General features: G+C 40.6%; 1 protein-coding gene across 1 annotated transcript in view; it reads left to right on the forward strand.

The window, feature by feature from the left end:
* The first annotated feature begins 762 nt into the window (after nucleotides 1-762).
* The window catches only part of Ptx1 (pituitary homeobox homolog Ptx1), a 45,809-nt gene continuing 22,116 nt past the window's right edge, over nucleotides 763-24,455 (forward strand). The window contains exons 1-2 of the mRNA XM_033339500.2: nucleotides 763-3,069; nucleotides 22,324-22,521. Of these exons, the coding sequence (XP_033195391.1) occupies nucleotides 2,781-3,069; nucleotides 22,324-22,521 (487 nt within the window). The 5' untranslated portion in view covers nucleotides 763-2,780. The remainder of the gene's footprint in view (nucleotides 3,070-22,323; nucleotides 22,522-24,455) is intronic.

The raw sequence follows: 24,455 nt of genomic DNA on the forward strand, positions 1-24,455 counted from the left end.
CAACACCGACGTTATCAATCTCGTGCAAACTATTAAAATCGTATCACCGTACTAGAGAGGCAAATTTTTTTCCTTCGATACGGAGAAGAACTACGTCCACGTGTTTTTTCCCTTTCAACTATATACGCAGCTATATATACGTGCATCGTAGAATGTCACGTTGAGCGTGTCGTTAGAGATTAAAGCGACTCATGACGATCCAAGGCGACAAACGTCAACGGAAAGAAACAAATGATAATCAGAAGGTACGCGAGGTTCGTGAAGCGCGGAAAAGAGGAAAAGAGGGAAAGGAAGAGAGAAAGGAAGAGAGAAAGGTAGAGGGAAGGACAGAGGGTGCGTGGTGTGCGTGCTGGATCGAGGGAGAGACGAGAGATCGGTGTGCACGTAGGAGGGGCGGACTTGGATGTTGTTGGAGGGGCGCCGTTTGCAAGTGGGGGTAGATGAAGAGAGGTGCGTCGACGATACCGAACATAGGCGAACCGGTGACTGTTTCGGACACGACTGGCACGGAAAAGAGAGGCACAGGCGTGAGAGATCGCGGCAACGAGGAAACGAGACGAAACGTGGCGCGATATCGGGTAGGGGTAGCGCGAGCGAGAGAGAAAGCCGCGGGGTCGTCCAATCGAGCAGTGTCGGGGACGAGGTGACGGATACAGGCGTGAGAGATCGTGTAACGAGGCGCGCGCGCGAGAGAGAGAGAGAGAGAGAGAGAGAGTGATAGAAAATGCGAAGGAAGACAGCGTTCGACGAGACGGAGAAAGCGAGAAAGGACGAAAACGAGCGGGTCAAAGTGGGGAGCGATAGGACGAGGGAGAAGGACGGTGGCCACGGTAACCAGAGGGATGAAACGGGGCACGAAGACGCGAGAGATCGTAGCGGTGCGAGCGAGATGGACTTTTGAGGGAGATAACGAAAGCAGAGTGGGAGAGCTGAAGAGAGAAGGAACGGATGGAGGGGAGTAAGAGCGAGCGAGCCAGGGCGAGGCGCAGTCAGACAGTCAGGCAAGCCGCCCGGCAAGCAAGGAAGGCAGACAGGCTAGCAGGCAGCCAGTGCACCAGCCAAGACCACTAGATCCGCTCGGCTTACCGACTTAGAGACTTAAGCCGGCAGGCAGTCCGAAAGGCTCAACCGGCTAAGCCTGGCGGACCCACCTACTACCGACGCGCGGCCACTACACGTTCCATCTACTACGAAAACCGGCTATACTACCGCGACCTGCAGCACCACTCGCGCTTTCTTACGCTTCCTTCGTCTGTCTTCCTCCCTCTCTCTTTCTATTACACGCTGTGTGTCTGTCTGTTGTTCCTTAACGCGTGCCCCGTTAAGGCGAGAAGACCGAGGTAGACGAGCGACACGAGAGCGTAGCCGGCGCGCCACGTTCAACTTGAGCTGAAAGGTTCCGGTCGTCGATCGTCGCGATGTCACGGCGCGGATCCCGCGCTCGATTTTCCACGCTATCATCGGCGCGAGCTACCGAGTGAACCGCGTGGGTGGAAATCTCTGGTGCGAGTCCCGCTGGCGCGTCAACGATCGCGAGTCCAGTGACCGGTATCGAGATACGTGTCGGAGGTGTTGCTCTGTCCGGCGTTGCCGGTGTCGCGATACTCGGTGGTGATCCTTCCACGACTGGATATACGCACGTACACCTAAGTTCTCTGCTGTGATCGGTTCGAACACGCGGCTGGAAACAGTGCAGTGACGCGGAATTTGTCGTGAGAGTCAGTTTCGCGAGGATTCGTTCTTCGGGCCTGTAAACGTCGAGCTGTCGCTGTTGTTGCATCGAAGTTTCAGTGTCGAGTAAGAGAACAGAGAACAGAGAACCGTGGCCTTTGTACCTGATCAGCTGGATTCCTTACGGAGATTCGCGACTCAGCCGTCGATCGGAAAAAGTAGAATTTATCGAAGATCGGTGACTGTCCACGTTCCTGCGAATCGAACACGCGTTGGCAAGTAGCCGCGTAAGGATTCGAACGCTACGCGACACACGGTTTTCATCGTACGTAAACAATACGATCGCCTGTCAAAGGAATACCCAAGAATCACAGTGCGTGCAATCTATGGCGATCATAGTGCGACCTCTTTAACCTACTTTTCTATTCCACTATTTCAACCGCGTTTCTCGATCCTTACGTAACTCATCGTGCATCCGTGGTTATCCGATTTATCGGTCGCTTCTACCAACGTACCGCGTTGGAGCACGTGCGTTAACCTGGCTCTTCTTCGTTTCAAACGCAAGATACGATCCATGAGAACGAACACCTACCACCGTCGTCGTCCGGCTCCGACATCATCGTCAGTGTCGTTAACCACAGAAACGCAGAAACTCGCTCGTCCAATTCTATCCGACGCGTAGCGACGGAACGCAGATAACGTTCGGACGTCTCCACGTGATCCGCGACGAGCTGTTCAACCGAACCATATGACGAAAACTACCAAAATTAGTCACCAAGCGTTCTCTGTGCAAGCACGATCACTACTCGCGTCACCGATAACGACCATAAATCGCCAAATTGGAATCAAATTTGACTCGTTGGAGCTCTGACGCAGAGGGAGAAATCGTTGGTGCAAACGGATGCCTCCGGCCGACGGCCGTCGCCAGTAAAAGCGTGCAACGGAGTGGAATCTAGCGCGCGTTCGACTCGAATGCCTGGTTCCTGAGGGCAAATTGGAAACACGAGCCGAATCGACGTGATTTCGCGCGACAAACGGCCTCGCGAGGGCTCGGTTGATCTTGCGTTGCGTTGTACAGATCAGTCAACACGACGTTAACCTTCTACAGCATGGAGCGGGGCAGCGGGGGCGGGGGGAGCCTCGAGCTAGCCGGGGGCGGAGGAGGAGGCGGCGGGAACACGGATCTGTGTCTTCAAGATCTCGTGACGGGATCGACGACCGGCCTGTCGGTCCAGCACCATCAGCACTCTGCCGCCGCGGGTTCCATGGCTGGCCTCCACGGCGATCATCTTCAAGCAACGATGCACCATCACGATCTTCACGGAAACTCGCACCACGACGCGTCCATGTTGCACAATTCCAACCATCAACTGCACGAACCGCTGGAGAAGCTGAAACGTGGTGAGTCGGTCACAATATCGAGGGTCGTTTCGACCCGCGTTCTTCCTTCGCGACGATGAATCTAAGAGTCTGATCGGAGGAAATCGGAGAACGAGGGAAATGAGCGATTGTACAGTGTTTTCCAAGTTTTCGCGGTAGATGAAGCTTGGTTCGAGTCTTGCAGCGGGGAAGATTCGACGGAGGTTAAAATCCAACGTGATACGTGTGATGAAAAAGTGTTGCTAGTGCTGGGATATAGATCGGGCATGTTTATGCAAATTCCTGTCCTTGCGGATAGAAATAGCATCCAAAGAAAGATTCGTTTTACTTACTAAACATCGTAACGAGAACTTTGGATATTTTATGCCTGTTTATATTTCTCTTTTTACTTTGAATATTTTATATATTTCGAGATAGATACTTTTACTTTCAATATATTTTACGCGTTTAGATACATTTTCTTCTTTTCTTTTTCTTTTCACCTTAAATATTTCATATGTCGTGTATATTCCGTTTACTTTATTCAAACACAGGAATGTCGTTTTTGTACGTTTAAATTTCTTACGAATGCATAAACATCCGCAATCTAGCGATAAGGAAATGTTCTTTATATAGCTGCGAGGATGGCTAGCGATACACGAGTATTTTTAGACGAAAATTAATTAGGTTATATTACACGATTCGAGCGAAACTAGATCTTGATAGATTTTATTAATTGTTTGATCGATACTGTGCTGTTCCGTGAGTGTTACTGTTGTAAGAGGTTTGGTAACAATGCTTCAAAGTACTCCAATATTACTTATCGTTCCACTTGAGTGTCTTATAGCTTGTATACGTTGGTCGATTCCTCCTTTAATTGTACGAAAAATATATCGTGCAAAGACGATCGCGTTGCCTTTTACTTTTACGTAATCCAACGTTCATTTTAGAATATCTGGATGAAACGTAGAAATTAAAAGTTAACTGTACGATAGTCCCTCGATTGTTTGGTGGACAATTTAATTATTCGAAACGAAGGCAGTTCGAACGTGGCAAAAGTTTTATCGCGACGTGAAAGTTTAATTTGAATCTACCTGGTAGCAGAGTTTTATTTAAATACTTTAAACTTAAAACTTATGCTTATCATGAACCTGGAAATGAATTTTATTTCGTTAGGATTGGAATAATTTTTAGACGTTTATTTTTCTGCAAAATATTTAGACATAAAGTGTCTTTGTTCGGGGATTAGACGACATAAAGATAAAATAATAGTTACATCTCTATTCAAGTACCTGTATCTTTTTATCTAACAATGAAATTACATTGTCGTACTTTCTGTTCGCTTAAAGTCGAAGATACCCGCAATTATTACAATTGTATTTCTTATCAAATATTTATTTGCACCTTGAATGTAAAAAACAAATATCGCTTATCGCGTGACTTGTTAGCTATACAAAATAATAGCTGTAGCGTGCATCTGAAATTCATCTAGCGTACTTATCAATGCGTAGAAAGTAGCAACGTTTACTCGAGGTTGTTGTCCCATTTGTAGGAAAATATTTTTATAATCTGCTTCGCGTGAACTATCTCGATCGCTAATCGCCGGGAAAAATTTCTTCTTACGCTATATCGGAATTTCCAAATCACACTGTGATAAAAACGTTGTCTTCGCTTATGAAAAAAGGAAATTCTAATTGATTGGGTCGAGTCGTTAACAAATGACGTAATTATATGCAAATAATTGGATATTAAATGCAGCAATTGCCAAGGAAAATTCGGGTTCGATTAATTAAAATAACGTCGTTTTAAATTAGACAGTGGCAGATAAAATATTGTTAATCTTATCCGTCTTATTCGTGTATCATCAAATTATCGTTTGCTCCGATTTTTCTAAAACTACTTTTCATAATAAAAGATTAATCTTTCTAGGAATCTGTACAAACTATCTCAAAGAATTTATCTTTGATTTGAAAAGGAGAAGTACTTCGAAAGAAACGATCGTCAAGTTATTCAATGAACAGCAAAGAGTAACGCAATTATAAATGAATAAACTCGGAAGAATTAAAAGACACAGTCGTAGGAATATAGAATTTCCAAATCACATGGCACGCAACTGATAACCGGATCGGTGTCCTTTCAACGTCTTCGTCGTCCTTTTTATCAAACTGACTGACAGTTGTATCGATCGAATTGAAATCGCCATTCTACTTCGACATCGCCGTAGATCATTTTAAACGCAATTCGTCATTCTTGATTTTCTTCTTAACTCGTTTCGACCGAACGCGAGGTTGTATCTTAAATCGAAGTCGCGTAAATCGAAGGATGAAAGAATCGTAAGGATTAACAATACGGATTAAATTTGAGTGCAGTGTTCGAGATATATTTTGTACGTAGATTTTGTAAGAGTTGTCAGAAGTACCTACGTACAATAGCCTTTTTTCGCGTGTCTTGATCGAAGCACCGATACGACGGAAGAACATTCCTTGTTTCTTCGTCGGCTGGTAATATCGGCGATAATCGCTTGTAGCGGGGAACTTGACAACTCACGTGATTTTATTATTTGCGATATCATCGACGTTCGAACGCGAGAAATATAGTCGAGCACCTCCCTGCTCTTAAATCGTCTCACTGCGTCGTTTGCGTTATCGCGCATCTTTTCAGAAAATCTCGTATCGTTTGTCGTAGCAAATTTGCACGTGTGCGAAGTAAGATTAACGCTTGCACGTTGCTTCGTTTCTACTTTTCGTCGTTGCGTCAGTTCGTTGCATCGATGTGACGAGCGAACGTAAAAGCGTGCCGTTTCTGAAAAATTAGAGCAACGGAATTCGATAGGAGAAACGACAGCATTGATCGACTTGCCGAATGAATTTTATCGATTATATTTCTGACTTGGAAGTTTATTTTACGCGTTTATTTAATTGGCGATAAATTGCCAATTTGTAGGCGAATGACGCGTATAAATGTATCGGAGGATTTTTCGACGGCTCGAAGTACCAACACAATTTAAGTCATGTTCCTATGGTAGAAATATCGAGTACACGCTATAAACAATATATGACGTTCCTGTTGCAATCTCGCTGAATATTTTCGAGCGATAAAGCAACATTGTACGTTGATTTTTGTCAAGTGCCAGCGGAGCACAGATAAAATATTAGTACGAATAGCTTTGATAAGCACCGCACCCATCGTGTTATTCCAGCTTTGATACGACATGACGAATGAAATTTCGGCCTCGTTCCTGTGTTAATGCAATCGCCAGAAATTGCCATCGCCTAAAATAGTGTAAAATATTGAAATATACATGGGCCGTTCGGTATATCGTCAGCTTCCAAGGGCGTCCTTAATTATTTAAACATCCAGAGATAAACGTTCTTACGTGTACATATCGTACGGAGATGAGAAATTTTAAATTACCATTACCGAACGTCGTTAACGCGTTTGAGCGGCTGTTGCTTTCGCTTCTTTTCTTAACATCAAAAATATACGATTTTCAAAGCAAACGCTACCATATCGCGTAATACGATCGTTATAGTATCACATACTATTACATCGGATCGATAGCTACACGGATTCTCCAAATACAGTAGCAAAATTTCTTCCACTGCGAGTGTCCTCTCTACTCGACTGTCGAAACGACATATCAGGTAAAATCGTATTTCTCGTGATACTTTTCGTAAATCTACGAACACAAGGTACCCTTCTTATCTTCGTCTCTCAGCCGAGGAAGCCTTTCTTAGGTGGTTCCAAATCGTGTAAAGCATACGTGGCGTCCTAATTTTTCATAGCGAGAAAATGAAACACACGAACGGTAGTTTCGAGACCGAGATAAAAATCGGAGACAAGGGACGCGTGAACAAACATCGAAGGCCGAATTCCACCGAGTATATCAACCGGTATAGTTCCTTATAAGCTGTAAGATCCTCGAAAGGAAAGATAATCGAAAAGGAAGAACAATTAAAAAAAAAAAATAGAATAGGGAAAAGAGCGTCATCGTTTCGTCGATCTCGCGAGAAATCAAGCTGCACGTAGCAACGAGTCGAGGACGAAGACGATCTCTCAGTGGCGCCACCACCTGTTTTGTGATTCATTAACTCACCGGCTTATCGGGATAAGGCAGACTTATCCGGGGCTCGAACCCGACACTGCGGCTAAACCCGATCTTATTCCAATGGCATCCCACCTATCCCCGTTTCAGTTTCACTCCCAGAGCCGGCAAGTTCCCACTTCTAGACCGCAGGTACTCTCCGTTCCATTCGTTTGCGGAATCGCGATCTTTCCTACGTTTCGCGTACTACTCTCTATCCGTCCGATCGATTTGACGAGAATTCGATACGTTAGAAGGTTGAACGGTCCAGGATCTTTGGATCCGAACCAGCCAAGAGGAGTTATTTTTACGAGAATTGTTTCGCTTAGTTCGTCGAGTTGGTTCGGATGATCGCTTGCTTCGAGGTGGATCGTTGATTTGGCGAGGCGCGTTTCGTTTTCGATCTCAGTTAGAAATTTGTTTATTGTCAGGTAGAGGTTTGCGGAACTGAATGATACCTCGGGTGTAGATAGTATCTGTTCTTTGAGTTTCGGATGAAAAATTGGAAGTTCGTGTTCTTCTTGCGATATTAAATAAGAATTTAGTGGTTGTGAAAGGATTCTTCGATTCCGTTTAATCCGAAGGAATATTATTTTTATTATAATATTATTATTTAGTTTGCGAAAGATAATTTCAGTTATTTGGTGTCGGAGGTAGTGGTATTGTTTAAATGGATATACGAACTTCACTTTCTACCAGCTCTCGTTATCTCTAACCTTATTTTCCCCATTCAAATATCGGACAAACTCGGATCATCTGTCGTTCGATTTATTTTCCAATATCGTCACCCCCACCCTCAAAGTAAAGCCGCATTTACATTTCGCTTTCGCCGAAGTTCTTATTAACATGCCATTAATGCAAAACAACGTGAAAGAAGGGAAATCGGATCGATAACCGTCCATACGTGCCCAGTTTGAAAATTCGATTTCTTCACGGGCAATTCATAGAAAAAGGACCCTTTTGACAAATCTGTTATCCCTTTCGGTCAATGGCAATATCCCGATATTTTGTCAACAGGCTGGCATACGGTCTGGTACCGGGTTTTCGATCGGAATACCCCCGATAGTCATTAACTACCCCTTTGTTGCGGCGATGGCTGCGCGAGATCCGCTGGCAGATGCGCCGAAGTCAACCCTTGTTGCCATCGTCTAATGGTGTTGACAAATTGCTCGGCTAGCCGCTAGGTTTCCCTAGGGAAGCCACGGTAGAACTCTTCTGACCGCAGACTCATTGGCATTTAGACGTGCAATCTTTCAGATCGCTGCGCCACCCGAATAAGACGTATCGTTCTCCCTTTAGCCTCCATCACGCACCCTATGAATCGTAACGTGCGCGGAATTATTGCAGAGAATGTTCTCGATTAATAACGCGGTTAACTACGTGCTACGTTGCCGCTTATCCTCGTATAAAAAAAGAAAAAAAATAATCGTTTTCTCGAGAAAAACGAACGGGTAGTTGATTTCCCGGAAGATACCGTGTACATACTCGTCTTCCGATATTGAATTGATATTTTGAATTTGTCCATCGATAAACCTACCATACCGTTTCTCCAATTGAAACTTGATTTTCTCGCGAAGGACAAACGATCAGTCACTTTCGTAAGAAAAACCTCGGTGCCTCGATAAATCGTCGATTTTATAGACGACCGTCTGCGAGAGTAGGAACATTATAGACTCGGCAGAAACAGTTAAGTCGGACGATGAGCCGAGCTATCAAGCTGATTTTCTGCCTCGATTTTCTCGATCACCGAGGCAATCGTGGCGCTCTTCTAAGCGCGACAGGAACCAAGCCCGTGGGATCAACATAGAAATGAACTGATTTCCTTCCCATTATCTCAGCTGGCGCTGGTGGCACGGTCGGAGGACGCCTACCTCAGAAACAAGGTTTGTATACTCAGTGGGTTTCGATTGAAGTGGGCTGGCTCGGTGTCGGGGATCGTTTCGCCGAGGAAATTTTCTGTGCGTGCCGATGTGTGAGAACCGGGGGAACCCCGAAGCCATCGAACCGCCGCGAAACTTGCGGTCTTTAAGGGTGTAATCCTAGAAGCACCTCAAAATATAGCAGGTCTTTCTACGAAGTTAATTCTAGCCTCTACAAACTGCACCAACGAACGGCATATCTCGCTCTTATTTTGTTATAGAGCTCTGGAGATGCTGTCAAATTAATTGCGGGATACGTGGTTAGGACCGTGATAGGCAGGTTTTGACAAAGACGAATCTCGGTTTTTAAAAGCGTGCCGTATCTATGAAATATTCTGATAACGCTAAGTATTATTTTACAATACGTTTTATAAGTCAGTACTATTATATCATTTTAGAATATTACTACTGTCATATATCGTTTTGTATTTGTGAATTATCTTGTCTAGAATATACGTATAATTATCACGATGTTTTCATAAATAGCCACGAAAGCGAGTAAATAGAACATCGGATTATAACGTATCTCTCTCTCTCTCTCTTGCTGTTACGCGTAAGACGAACTACTTTCAATCGATTCGTTTAATCGTCTTAAAAATCACCATCTTCGTCATTACAGCTGTGTACAGCATTTTATGAGAATATTAACTTGCTTTATGACGATGACACAGACATCCCCTCGAATAAAAGTGTTATTTTCGCCAGAAAATAAAATATAAATTTCAATACATCCCTTCTTTATCACGTATATATTTAATACGTTCTTTTATATAATTTAATTTTAATTTGATCTTCTCGAGACTATATTTGGTAAGAAGAAACGTCCTTCGCTTATATTCCAATTTATTTTTTATCCTAGATAATTTCTTGCATAGAAAAATGAGCTAAGAAGAGAGGAAACGAGCGGATTAGATTCCAATTAATTTTCATAGGAGCTATAGGGGGTTTCCCTCGGTAGCGCCAGGCCGTCTGAAAGGTCTCCCGAAGACATTCTATCCATGAACTTTTCCGAAACGCTTGTGACACGCGTGTTAAACTCGAAAGACACACTGCCTCTCAGATTACTTATCGGTTCCATGTGCTCTCGCCCTTGTGTCAAGTTGAAACTAAACAAATTGCTTGACAAGAGCTACCGAACCCTATCCACGGAATCGCTCGTCCTCGATGTGTCCACGTCCGAACAAACAAACGCGACATTTTCCTTGACACTCGCGCGTACCCGTCACCGCTTTCTTCTCGGAAAGATGCGAGTTTCTTCGAAGGACTTGCAAATCATTTTGCAAACGATCGTGCTTTATCCTGACTCGACAAGATGCATATAGGGATACTAACTCTCCTCAGAGACGTTGTCTTTGTAACATTAATTCTTTGATAGTTTAGAATATTCTGTATCTCGCGTTTGCAACATTCGATTAATACGCTCTGTAGAAAATTAAATCTGTCGTCTTTTTAATAGATCACTTTTAGAGAATTAATAAAGTTAATACGAAGGTGCAATGTTTGAAACGAGCGTTCTTTTTATGCAATATGGTCCGTTAACATTGATCAAAGTTTATTTCTTTAGAGTTACGTGTTCTATAATTTCTTTCATGATTAGTTCCGGTTTAATTCTAAGGACGATAGAATTCTGTTTATACGAACCTCGTTTGTCGTATGTAACTGAATAAGGGTAAAAGAAATAGCAAATAGCGCTTAATGGGTTGAATAATCAAGCGACAATCGACCGTTAATCTCGGAAATAGCGTTGTAAATTCCACCTTAAAAGGTTGAAAGACGAAATCTACCGCGATATATCGACCAAAATATTACCCATATAGAATCAAACAAAACCGCAACCACGGATTCAAGACGATATCTACGACAAAGACGAACATACGATCCATCGTCGCAACGACTTTCTCCAACAGTTGCTTTAAAATAAACAACTGCACCCTAAAGACGACTTATTATACCTAGAGCACCATCATTATCCCGAGTCATTTTTCACACATATGCCGACAAATTTTACACGTACGTCCCTTCGAAATCTCCGAAAAAGAAAAGGAAAGAAAGAGAGAGAGAGAGAGAGAGAAAAAAAAACGAAGCTCCTTAACAACTCACGGGCCAAAAATATCATCGATCGATGCGCGTTTTCGAATATTTATAAACGTGGAGCAGGACTTTAAGGCTCGTACGAGATACTCCGTCCCGGTCGTTGTCCCAATGACGAGCGTACCGGTCGGCTTGACTAATAAACGACTTCCTAAGGAAGCCAAGGATTACGAGATTAGGAGCGAAGACCGTAACGGCAGACTGCGACTTTCTGCCGGAGATGGCGAGGAGCCTGTGGCTCACAGGTGTTCCCGCCACGCTGTCGTACTTCAACCTCCAGACGTTTTTCCACGTCCGAGGGATAGCTGTCTCGGTAATTATCGGCCATGCGACCGTGCTCGTACGTCACTCTAAAATCGCCGCCACACATCTCGCTACGTGACACACTTTGGTTTTTCTCGGCCGTGTTCCCGAGCAGGGACAGGAAATACGTGCGGTCAACTTCTCGGGGAAACGTGTGAACGTCGCCGGGTACTTTTGCGAGGTAGATACCGAAAAACAACGGCGGGAAAGGGAACTTTTGCGCGAGTTCCAGTATCTTTATCGCGATATAAAAGCTCGATGGTGCCATAGAAATAACATTTAGGTTCTATACGAGTTGAAACTGGGGGATTAAATGGGGGTAATCTGGGATAGAATTGTCAACCAGTTATTATTAATAAAAGTTATCAATTTTGAGAGATAGAAACGACCGTGCTTTTGATTCTCCTTCTTGCTAACGAAATCCACGTTACGTTCGTAAGAATGATATTCGAAGATCGGTACAAGAATTTCGTGCGAATGACTAATTTCGTGTGACTTTCAAAGGATCCCACAGCTGCACGATACGGATATTTTAGCGACCCTTATAACCCTCTTTGTCGCTGAGTTGCACCACGACACGGTCCACCGAACACCTACAATTTTTACAGCACATGCCGTTTTATTTATGTTCGCCTTCTCATTACCTTCTCATTGGCTGATGATAATCCATAAAGTTTGGCGAATCATGAGAATACTTTCGCAAGGAGTACTATTTTCCTTGTCGTTAATCGTAATCGTGGAATTCTTTTGTGGAAAGTTTATTTGAAAATAGTTTATCATCTTATACAGCGAAAGATTCATAATTTGTTCTTAAATTTATTCTGTACGCGGAAAATGATGAAAAGGTAGCTGAAAAATGTCTATTATATAATTATTACTGTTAGCATCGACGAAAGATCGTTCGTCGTTTCGCAAAAGATATTCAATTCAATGAAGATTACTCCTGTTTTTATCAAAAGTAGAGAGGTATATTGAATAGGTTTAATCGCACATTTAAGATAACGAAACGATGTACGAGTAGATACAATAGCGATCTAATCAGCGATAAATAGATTTTAGAATGACAGGTGATATAAAGTTTATCTAAATAAATAATTTTTAAATAGCGACCTATGAATAAATTTCTTTCCAATTTCTATCTTTCCACGAATAATCGTACCACCGAAGTAAACAAAAATGAAAGTTCGTCGGGCGATTTAAAAGTTCGAAAAACGTCGAAAACAAAATATAAAAATGATCGTTCAGTTTCCCTTTATCGAGGAAAAAGCCTTGTGAATACCTTTTAACTGGTTGGCTATTAAAACCATTAGATGAATGTGTTAGGAAAGAAAATATTACTGTAATAGTAAATCAACAAGCGGCAAATGTCAGTCCTCGCCAAATATCTCTTGATCGATGCCACGGATATTGGTACAAGCTTTATTGCCGCGCGAGTAAAATTTCCGGGTAATGAAAGCAGCGCTGAAATAACTCTCCATCGATAATTTTATATCGGAGATTACGATGCACCGCCGGAGATTATAATCCCCCGGGTTTTATAACTTCCATGGACTACGTTCGTCGCCGGTGCTGTGTGTGTTATGAAATTGAAAAAAAAAAGAAAAATGAAAATTATTTCTGGCACATTTTAGGCGGTTAATTCTATAAGTAAATCTATCCGATAAAAGGAAACATCGATTGCATTATCAGCGAATGAAAGGTAATATTTCATTTCGAATAAAAGAACGAATGTATATATATGTATATGTAAGCTACGGTCTTAATGATATTAAAATCTTCGTAGAATTGTTTGATTAATCAAGGAAGTGTACAAACGATTCACGAACACGAATCTAAAATTGCAATAGAAAATTACGAATACCCATCATACCCATATAACAAACAAAATTTGTAACGTTAGAAAAGAATACAACTCGATCGAAAATGGCTCAAAGGATTGAACAGGGTCGAACAATAACCTGCGTAAAAATATTATAATTTCGATACTTTATCAACTTATCAACTTATACTTATCGTCGTGTAAACATCGCCGTTAAGATATATCTAAAATGATGAATTTAATAAAATCAACAACCAGAACTTTGAGCAAATTCTTTCGATATGAAACGAAATCAATGGAGTTTATTCGAGTGGAGAACGTGGCGGTATCACGGGGACGCTGTGTTCTTCGTCGACGCCGACGTCGACGGTCGCATGCACAGTCGTCCCGTAAAATCCGTGCGGATTAGCGATCCACTAATATATCCCGCGGGCGTAAAAACGCGACGAAGCAGCTGAGATATTCGTTTTCGTCGTTCCTCGGCACTTCGCGTTCGTCGCGCCGCGCCAGCCGGTTTGTCTTTGGCATAAAATAGCTCCAAGTCACGGGGAAAGTAATAAATTTGTGAGTTACAACTTGTCCACGCAGACCCCTAGTTACCTCTCCTCGTTCGCCTCTCTTGCGTTTCTTTATTTCTTGCTCGTCCACCACGATATCTCACCCTCCTCCCCTCGACGCGCGATTTTTTCTCCGTGTGAAAACACGTGCGAACCAGGACACGCAACGGGACGCCACGCTACCAAGCCTTTTTTCTTAGAAAGAAAATTACCGAAAATTTGGGTAAGGTCGAAGGCTGCGGGAACAGGCTGCGTGAATTATCGCGTGAAAATTGAGAGAATTATGCGTGGAAAGATTCGGCCAGAAAATCGATCGAAGATTGGCTTGGATTTAGGTTCAGAAATTGTTGTAGCGTTGGAATGTAAAGGAGCGGCGAACGAGTTGATTATTGTTCGGAAATCAAGCGAACCGTCGAATAAACGTTTCCCTTTGGTTGAATTTAAGTTTGGAAATTTTCAGAATTTTAGAGCAAGTGTCCGAATTATCGCACGAAAGCTTGTCGCTAATAGAGTTTACTTCGTTGTGGAAATTTTTCCCTTTCGTTGTTTGTGGAAAATTTGTCCAGGATTGGGTCGAGTTCGAGTTTGGAAATTTTTGCAATATCGGAATGCGGAAGAATCGGCAAGTGTGTAAATTATAGTATGAAAATCGAAACAATCGTCGCTTTTCGCCGGATCGTGGAAATTTCATTTATTCGTTCTGTGTTTGTGGGATATCGCGGCATAAAATTGTCTCGACATCCGGTTGTATCCAAGTTCAGAAATTTTTGGAATATTGCAATATAGAACGATCGACGAGTACGTGAATTATTGCGTGAAAATTACGAAAATTGTAAGAGTTGCAGCGTATCAGAAATTGAGAGAATAAGGAAAATCATCGGGTGAAAATTGTGTATAATTGTGTATAATTGTGTAATTGTGTATATTTGTTGTTTACGAGGTATTAAAATTTACTGAAGTGACGAAAAGAGGTAGTATCGCAAACTGATAAGCCACTGAATATAAATTTCTTTGTTTCGAGTGAATATTTCTTTGGTAACTACATTATAGTGTCATAAATTTGAATATTTTATAGTAGCACGTTCGAAAGAAGAAAAGAAGTTTTCGTACTCCATAAAGTTTTATGGATAGGGTTCACCGAACGAAAAATTGAAGATAGAAATAAATGTTTCCAAATTTTAAGGCGTACAGTGCATAATAATATTTAAAGGAACGAAACTTTTTGAATTTATCAATATCACAAAAACAGTAAACCAATATATTGTTTAACAAGTATTGAACGAAACCGATTATAAAACACAGAAATATCCTAATCATGATTTGCTAATAATCATTATTTTCCTTCCACTCGGAGATATTTATATCTTAGAAGAAGAAGAAAGTTGACAAGAATATTTATTTTGTTGTTCAGAACGATTATATTATTAATCGTAAATTACACAAATATTATAATCGTGTACTGCGATAATGAATAATATTCCAACGATACTCGAACAATACTTCTCTAGATTAGGTGCAAAACGTTTGTAATTTCAATATAAAAGTTTCGCGAGAATACCAATTTTCTCGTCGCGTTAAATATGCTTGTAATTTAATATATGTGACAATACTCTGTCAAACTATACTTTTACGATTAATACCGAAACATTCGTATTTAATATTTTTCATTTCTATATTCTTCTTGAAATTCGCTAGAATCCAGGATCAATATACGATGTTCTTGGTAAACGGACAGAACGAAATATCCACGAGCCACTGACCAATATAGATGTCGAATGTTTGACAGGAAAGGGTAGGATAGTTTTTGGCCACATTTCGCCCTTCGAGGATCTTCCGTTTTCACGTCTCGTGTAACTCTGCCACGAATCCATAGCAACGAACAGTAGAACCGTCAAACGATACGACATGTTAAGCCTCCAAGAACTCTGCAGGAGATCTCGTGGGAACTATATTGGAGAATATATCGAGCAAAATATATAGGAAGGAGTCATAATAGCTCTTTGTCTTCGAACGTCATACGTGACCAAATCGAACATTCTCAACCTTTGTTCGTAACGAACATTCTATCCTACACTGAGCTGGCATCGAAAAAATTCGTTTATAATTTCACTGTATTTTCCAATTTTCACAACATAGTACACGCATTTGTCGATCCTATAATACCCTTTGATACTTCAGTTTAATACGCGTTCGAAATATTTACCTATCTTAATTCTGTCAATCTTGCGTTAATAGCAGAAAGTGGTATAGTTAGTGATGCGTACGAAAGGAAGAATTATTCTTGACAAATGGTTCGAAGAAAAAATTGAAATTGAATAGAATAGAATGGAACATTCTCAAGCTCTGTTCGTAACGAACATTCTATCCTACACTGAGCTGGCATCGAAAAAATTCGTTTATAATTTCACTTTGTTTTCCAATTTTCACAACATAGTACACGCATTTGTCGATCCTATAATACCCTTTGATACTTCAGTTTAATACGCGTTCGAAATATTTACCTATCTTAATTCTGTCAATCTTGCGTTAATAGCAGAAAGTGGTATAGTTAGTGATGCGTACGAAAGGAAGAATTATTCTTGACAAATGGTTCGAAGAAAAAATTGAAATTGAATAGAATAGAATGGAACATTCTCAAGCTCTGTTCGTAACGAACATTCTATCCTACACTGAGCTGGCATCGAAAAAATTCGTTTATAATTTCACTTTGTTTTCCAATTTTCACAACATAGTACACGCATTTGTCGATCCTATAATACTCTTTGATACTTCAGTTTAATACGCGTACTTCAGTTTAATTCGAAATATTTACCTATCTTAATTCTATTAATCTTGCGTTAATAGCAGAAAGTGGTATAGTTAGTGATGCGTACGAAAGGAAGAATTATTCGTGACAAATGGTTCAAAGAAAAAAAGGAATAAGACAAAGAGAATGTTCGCTGTAATCGTAAAATTTTCCTATTGCCGAAGAAGAAGCTAACGATTCGTTAAAGACAAAATTAATTTTTGATACGACAAATGTATTACGTTTATACACGTTATATAATCTAATACTTTATCATTCTTGTGTTGTCATATCTTCTTCAATGTTGAGGAAGATACATATGTAAGACACATATTACGTACATGTAAATACGGCGAATAATTTCTTCGCGTATAATGCGTCATAAATGAACGAAGAGAAAATTCTTGAAAGAGATATGTAAGAAATTTCGTATTGTCACGACTTTTTCAAATTCTCCAAAATTGTCAAAAACAACGTTTTCAAACTAAATATACGATTTACAAATATTTGTACGTGCCATTCAACGCGCATACGTAGCATTCTTCGATTCGTACATATTGTTGGTACATTTTACGATTCTTATTGCAACAATTTCTTTTGTACGATATCGTTTCTCGGAAAAGGAGAACCTTATGCACAAAATAGATCGCGCTACACCATCGAGCGGCAAGGTATTGAAACGTGAAAAATGGAGACCCTATAAATTTCACCGGGTTGAGTAGGCCGTTTGAATAGCGTGTGTCGGATCAGGATGTAGATTATAAGATTAACTCTAATCTTGAAATAATATACAAACTTCGGAACGAGGAAGTTTCAGTGGTGTACACTGGTTTTATCAAAACAGCAACGAAAAATACATTTTTAGTGGGTGAACCGACGTAACGTTATGTGTTCTTCGTCAATTTCGAAATTTCTCGCTGTTACCCGATATGCACAGGATTATTCGGATGTTTACGATCGCACAACAAGCGCGAAGAATAGAATCTACACGAGGTAATTGTGACAGAAAACTCCGTGTGTCGTGTGTTTATTATTTTAAGAACCGAAATCCCGAATTTAAAGAATTTAAGAAACAACAAAAAAATAAATATCCTGTCTTCTTTTTTCATTTCAATATTTTCAGTGTATTTTAGGATTTAACGCGTCCAATAACACGGTCGAAAATCTTTAACAGCATAGAATTTTCCGAACTTCGAGATCTTTGATTTTTTTAAATAAATACTCCAGAAGAAAAAATTAATTCGCATTACTTATCCACGATATGTTAATTTTTTCCCTCTAATTTCTAGCATCTCTCTATAAATCGTCGTCCATTTCTTTTTTCGTACTTTTATTTATCTCTCGAAAGATTTATTTGTTTATCCTACCATTGTTCTAAATTTATTTACTCTATATTTTATTTATTTATAAATTGTCGCTCGCCATTCTTTCGAGCTGCTCTTTTCGAATCTAAAAAATTTGTTCCAATTTGTTATTCATATCGTCTCCTTTCGCTGTATGTTAAATACATCTTCTAATTGCTGAAGTCTTAACTTACGTTTCCGTGATTTTCGACTCGTCGTACAGAACTTACAACAGTTCTATAGAGCGTTATCTTTTCACAAAAATACGTCGACGTATCGAAATCAGCTGCTAGTTGTTTTCGAACTAACGACGAGTCATCATCGTGTCCCTTCGCCCGTTAGCCGTTTATTTACAACGTGTTACATCGTTTGCATTCTTCTGTTACGTGGATCGTGATAAGTAGCACGGAATCCATGTTTCGAGCTCTCAGATGCTGTTTGCCGAGGAGACATCACCGATAACGGCGACATCACTGCGGCACGGCCGCTTTTCCTAGGGGACTGGCCTTGACAAACAAACCACCTAACCATCGCATCAGCAGGATGAAGCTTATCCTCGTATGGCCATTCGTAGCGCTTTACACGTGTTCTCCACGTTAGCCCATCAAATAGACAACCGATCTATTTGCAGACTCGTAGATTAAAAGAAACTGTTTCGTGCAGTTTGTTTAAGAGGCAAGTTTATCGGCGAATTTGACGGAATTATTCACTTGCGAGAAAAATGACGGAGAAAACGTTCCTAATATATAGAAAATACTTCAAAATGATAACAATGTTATCGATCGTTGCATCGATTCAACAACTCAATATTGTTAACGTTGTGTCGTGTATATAATGTTGAAAGAACGTGAGTCAGTTTAACGAAGACAGAGAGCGTTGTGCAACGATGATCGTGAAAAATATGAATCGACTGCGCTTTCGTTCGATCGTGCTTATCGATCGCGAATCGCGATAAGCAATGTTGTAAAATTATTGTTTCATACGTACAACGTTAACTGCGTATTTTCTGGGAGAAACGGTGTTTTCGAGGAACACCGAACAATTGGAGATAGACAAGATGGCAATGGTTTGTACATGTTTGTTAAATAATATATATTAGTAACTGGTAGAGAAGATAAAGTCTCATTCACTCCTTGAAGATGAATTTCGTTCAGTGTTTATATTATATCTAGTTATCGTAGGGCTCGGATTTAATAATTTAAGGACGAGTAAAATTGACAGATCTTCTTTCTAAATTCCTTTTTTATTTTCCTCCATTCATCTCTTGTTCCATTTTCATTTTCTTTTTAAATGTGCTTACGTCAGCCAGGCGTTGAGTTCACGCGTTGTTAAAATTTACAATGTGGAGCGTTATAATGATTTATAAAAGTATTTAATCATTTTCTGTATCTAGGTTCATAATAAAACGTATTTATATTTAAACAACTAAAGCTTGTCTTACGAGTTATAATAGTTTCTCCAACAATTATTATAATAAGGTTATGAGTAAATTCTAAGCTTTAGAATAATTGTCAAGGATTAATTGACAGATACGTTTAATCTTCTTTCACGTTTATGCTCCTAACAAAATTTAGTTGTATTTAAATAATCGTAATCCACTTTATAAAGTATATTCTCGGTTTTTTCTAAACGAAACAGCTTCTCTCGGATTATATTAACAACGCAGCATTTGCGAACCAGAAATGGCTATACTCGTAACTTCTCAATTATGCTCATTCTGAAAAATTAACGATTATCCTTTTTAATCGACCAAACCAGCTGTGCAATGTTTACTATAAAATGCAACTCTATTTATCCGTATAATTTGGATAAATTGATAACTCGTATGTATAACGAGATTGCGTTCATTGATCTAATTAATTAAATCGTATTCGGATAATTGGATGCATGCATTTACTCGCTCCTTTGTTAAGTTTTAACGCATTCTCTATCTACAGGGTGGTTGGTAACTGGTGGTACAAGCGGAAAGGGGGTGATTCTACGCGAAAAAAGAAGTCGAAAATATAGAATAAAAATTGTTCGTTCGAGGCTTTGTTTTCGAGAAAATCGACTTTGAATTTTCGCTCGGTACGCGTCCACTTTATCGCGTCTCGTTATAACGGATCTCACTGTAGATCGTTGTCTCGATGGAAAAATTAAAAAAAAAATTTTTTATTCTGTATTTTCGACTTCTTTTTTCGCGTAGAATCACCCACTTTCCGCCTGTACCACCAGTTACCAACCACCCTGTATATCTCGAATCCTACTCGATACGTAATATTTATATTTTTAGAATATACGTATAACATCGATTTAGATACAAATTGCAAATCGAAACTGAGGAAATTTGAAAAACTAGCTACGTAATAACCCGTGTAGATACGTAGCTATAAATAAAAAATACTTTGTACGATAGTGAATTTGTAATTGAATTTCTGAACCGAGTAAACAGCAACCCTTAAGGAGATTATACGAAATATTCAGATAATATTTATATCTCTGGCAAGCTTATTTTCTGTTAAAGATATAAAATATAAGAACAAATATAAAGACAGAGTCTTCCCAGAAAATGTATAAAAAGTAACTACTATAAAAGGGGCAACACGTACGAGATACTAACGCACATAAACGATGAATCTTCCTCGATCAAACGCATTAATCGAAATTGCAAACGTCCGTATAAATCAAATCCGGCAACAACAGAAATGGCAAAACCTCGGCAAGAGTTCGACAAATTCAACATTGACGGACATTTCTTCCCTGTGGATGCGTTTGAACTATACCTGAAGCATTTAGAGAGACAAACTATGCAAATTGGCAAATTGTTTCGAGTATTTAACGTCGCATCTCGCGGATGCAAACAGTCTGCGCCTGTTTTTACGTTTCGAACGTTGGTGAATAATATCCTTGTTGGTCTATACGGTACATGCGTCTCTCACTGGGACTGCGTCTCGAAGACAGCCAACACGCGCAGTAGCTCGTAACACGGTTGGCAATATCCTGGAAGAGTGACACGCGCGTTTTCGTGGTCCGTGGCTGGCTTGTGACACTAAATCAGAGCCCGAGTTACGCGCCGACTAATTGTGAACCGCCTCCCTCCTCCTTTGCCGCCCCCGTGGAAACCAAATATAACTAAACGGAGCGAAACTAAACGGCCTGGCCGATTAACTTCTCCGTTGGCTGGCTACCACCGACAGCTCACTCTCGCCAGCCCTATTCTCGACTACCACTCGTTTGGAGCCGAACGAACTTTTTCTTTTCTTTTCTTCTCTATCCTTTCCTTCCTTTTTTTTTTTTTTTTTTTTATTTTCCTGTGGCAGTGGAGCACCCAATGTGAATAAATAACGCGAGGGAAAAGTATGCTGCCGTTAATTACGAGACAAAATAGTGCTTCGTCGGGGTTCTCGGGCTGTGAAGTGCGTTTTTACACGCGCGATTTTTCACGTACGCCTGTTGCAAACGAAAACACGAGTCTGCCATTCGAAACGATGTGTTGTCAGCGTGAATCGAATATTTTTACACGAGCTACGACACCGTTTGTTGTCGTTGATCAGTTGCAAGGACTGGTAGGTGTTTCTCTGCTTGTTCGATAGTTTTGTGCCCTCGGAAGTTACAGTGTATGTAGTTTACTTGTAACGTTCGTTGCATTCTTTCTCGCCACGCTAAATGAACGACCGGTGAACCGGTTGAACGGTTCTCGCTTTTTTACTAAAATTGTCGAACATCGACGAGTGAGGTAGTCGATAAATGTTATACACCGTAGAATAGTAAAGAGTGTTCAGGAATTTGGTAATCATAACACCAGCATGTAAATAAATCACGAAAGTTACAAAAATGAAATCGGATAAGACTGACTCGTATTGGCCCAACATTTATTAAGCAGGACAAAAATATGGAAGAGAAAGATATATAAGTATCGAAAAATAGAAAATTTGTTTGGATAAAACGACAAGGAATAGGAGAAAGCGTAAGAGGAAAAAGACGGAATTCCAAAAGATAGAATTTTCCTATAAAATTCCACGTCTGCTGGTAATCAGGATGTTCGATTACATGTCACGGTTAGATCTCTGGAAAAATGAAATCAAATAAAACTATCTCGCATTAATACATATCTCGGTATAAAAGAAGAATATTAAGAAACTAAAAGAGGAAGGACGCGAAGATAAGATAATCTGCTTGGATAAGAAAGGTAGACAAAAGGGCAGGATCGTTTACATTTTTCCACATATTCGACAAACCTTTGCCTTGTAACTCTTCTTTGCCACTTTGCCGCTCGAGGAAACACCTTTGTCGTCTTAGAAGGGGCGAAACTGACCCCGCGGGATTCCGGATTAGTAACGAAATAAGTTAGTAAATAGCGAAGCTTGCGGAGAGCTTAGACGATGTTGCAAGAGGGTGTGATGCGTTTTGCAGTATGGGCACAGGGCGACTTCCGGGACGAGGTGACCGGGGGTTTGGCGAGGCTCGATTTGACGGGTCACGGAGCTCACACTCCCGGTGGCAGCAACCCCAGTACACCGGGTGCGACACCCACGACACCCTCCGGTGGATTTTCTACCGCACAGCCTAGGTCCCGCACGAACACGACACACAGGCCGGATATTCGAAAAGGTACGCCTCGCCACTTTACGAGCAACTTCTCTATCGCAACCCCTTCCTCCCTGTTTATTCGTTTCACTAAATCAATTCGTTTGACGTTTCTCCTTTTTTTTCCAATTTGTTTTTTTTTTTTTTTTTCTTAACGTTAACCTTCGTCGACGTTGCGCTTCTTCGTGATAGAGTGGTTCCGCTTAGATTCGTTTGTCTTCGAGGTGATTTGCTTCCAGTTAAGTGGAAATTGCGTAACGATAGAAATCCGATAAAAAATTGTTAGATTTCGATGTAGACTATGTATTTAGACAATAGATGCGGAGTAGTTAACGAGAATAGCTCGTAACCAAGAGTGGTATAGAGGAGATAGATAGTTTAGCTCGCTTCTGCATGATCTTTCCTCTTTTATGGTTATTTTCGACGAGTAAGGGGAATTCGTAGTTCGTGGAATTAGTATGCGTAGAATTAGTCGGTGTACGTACGTGCAAATTGTCGAAGAGACATGATTTAACAGTTTCACAGGTCTGTAGAATAATTCAACGAATGAAACTGTTTATCGTAGAAAATATTACAGACGTACCGTTTTAAGATTTCGAAATGACTTTGACCAAGTATCGTCACTACGTGAGCTGGCGAAAGCAAGAACAAAAGATCCACAATAAGAAACTATCGAATTTATCTTAAACATAATTTGTCTTGAAAATACGTATTCGGTACGTTTGATCCACTTTTTCGTCTATAACAGACTTTCCTGTATAACGTTACTATACAGCTTCGTCCTAACGATACTAACTAGCTTTTATCAACAAACATGTAATCGCGTGTTAAATCATCCAAAACCAAGAAACTTTGTATTAATATCACGATCGAACACGTTCTTCTTAACAAAAATCTTGTAACAACAAGCTTCTATGATACGCTTACGTAACCTCGATCGATCAACTGAAAAGTTTATTTTAACACAATATTCTCGATCCATTAAACTGCTGTGCAAATAATACATACATAAATAATACAAATACACAGAGTCGCGTGTCATCTTTGCGCGAGGAAAGGCAAAGGCTCGCGCATCGATCAAGTAGGATAGCATGGAGATTCCAGCGGGAAACGATGCCGAGCTGCCGTCTCACGAACGACTGTGAAATCAAATGATAACAGAGAGTGCCGTTGTCGGGTGCAGCAGGAGAAAGACGAGGAAAATGCTGGCGTCGTTTGTTTGCAGGTTTGTTCGGCACTTAGCCGGCACTCTCGCAGCCGCCCCAAATCCCTGCAAATTGAAATATCTCCCGGAGTCTTACGGGCCTGGTTAACAACAAACCCCGGGGACGGATCTCACTTCACTCGTTGTAATCCCGAGACGAGGGCGAGGCCTCTCGTGCTCCTTCGACCGAGTCCAGCACGTTCCTCTCATTCGCGTCAGTCAGCCGAGAAAGATGTTTGAATTCCACATACTTCGATGAGTAACTCTCGTTTCGACGAATTAATTCCCTGAAATTTATTCCATATAAATTGACGAGCTTCTCTTTTTTTTTGCAATATCGCTTAAATTTGTTTTTAGTTCAGCCTATTATTTTTGGGGGGATCGATCTTCATGGAAATTAGGATTGTGATAACCCGAAGAAAGAATACGTTGTACGTTCATTTTGCACTGCGCGTTAAACTGCTTTTATCATGGGGAAATTTCATTGTAAATTGCGGCCAAAGCGAGGAAAAATTTGTGCGTTAAGGAGTCAAGTAAGGACGATGTAACTGTATTTTGGATATTGGCGAATGGAAAACGAGCCGAGATAAGATTGAAAGAAGAAAAGATTTGAAAGTTAAATTATTTCCTTGTTTAGACTTAGATTTAGCATCTTGTAAGTATAACTAACGATTATATTAACTTTATTTCTTGACTATACTTCTTTTTGGATAATTCCCCTGTTTTCTTTTCTTCTTTCATAAATATTTAAAAG

Source organism: Bombus vancouverensis, chromosome 8 (genome assembly GCF_051014615.1).
Source record: "Bombus vancouverensis nearcticus chromosome 8, iyBomVanc1_principal, whole genome shotgun sequence".
Taxonomy (NCBI): Eukaryota; Metazoa; Arthropoda; class Insecta; order Hymenoptera; family Apidae; genus Bombus; species Bombus vancouverensis.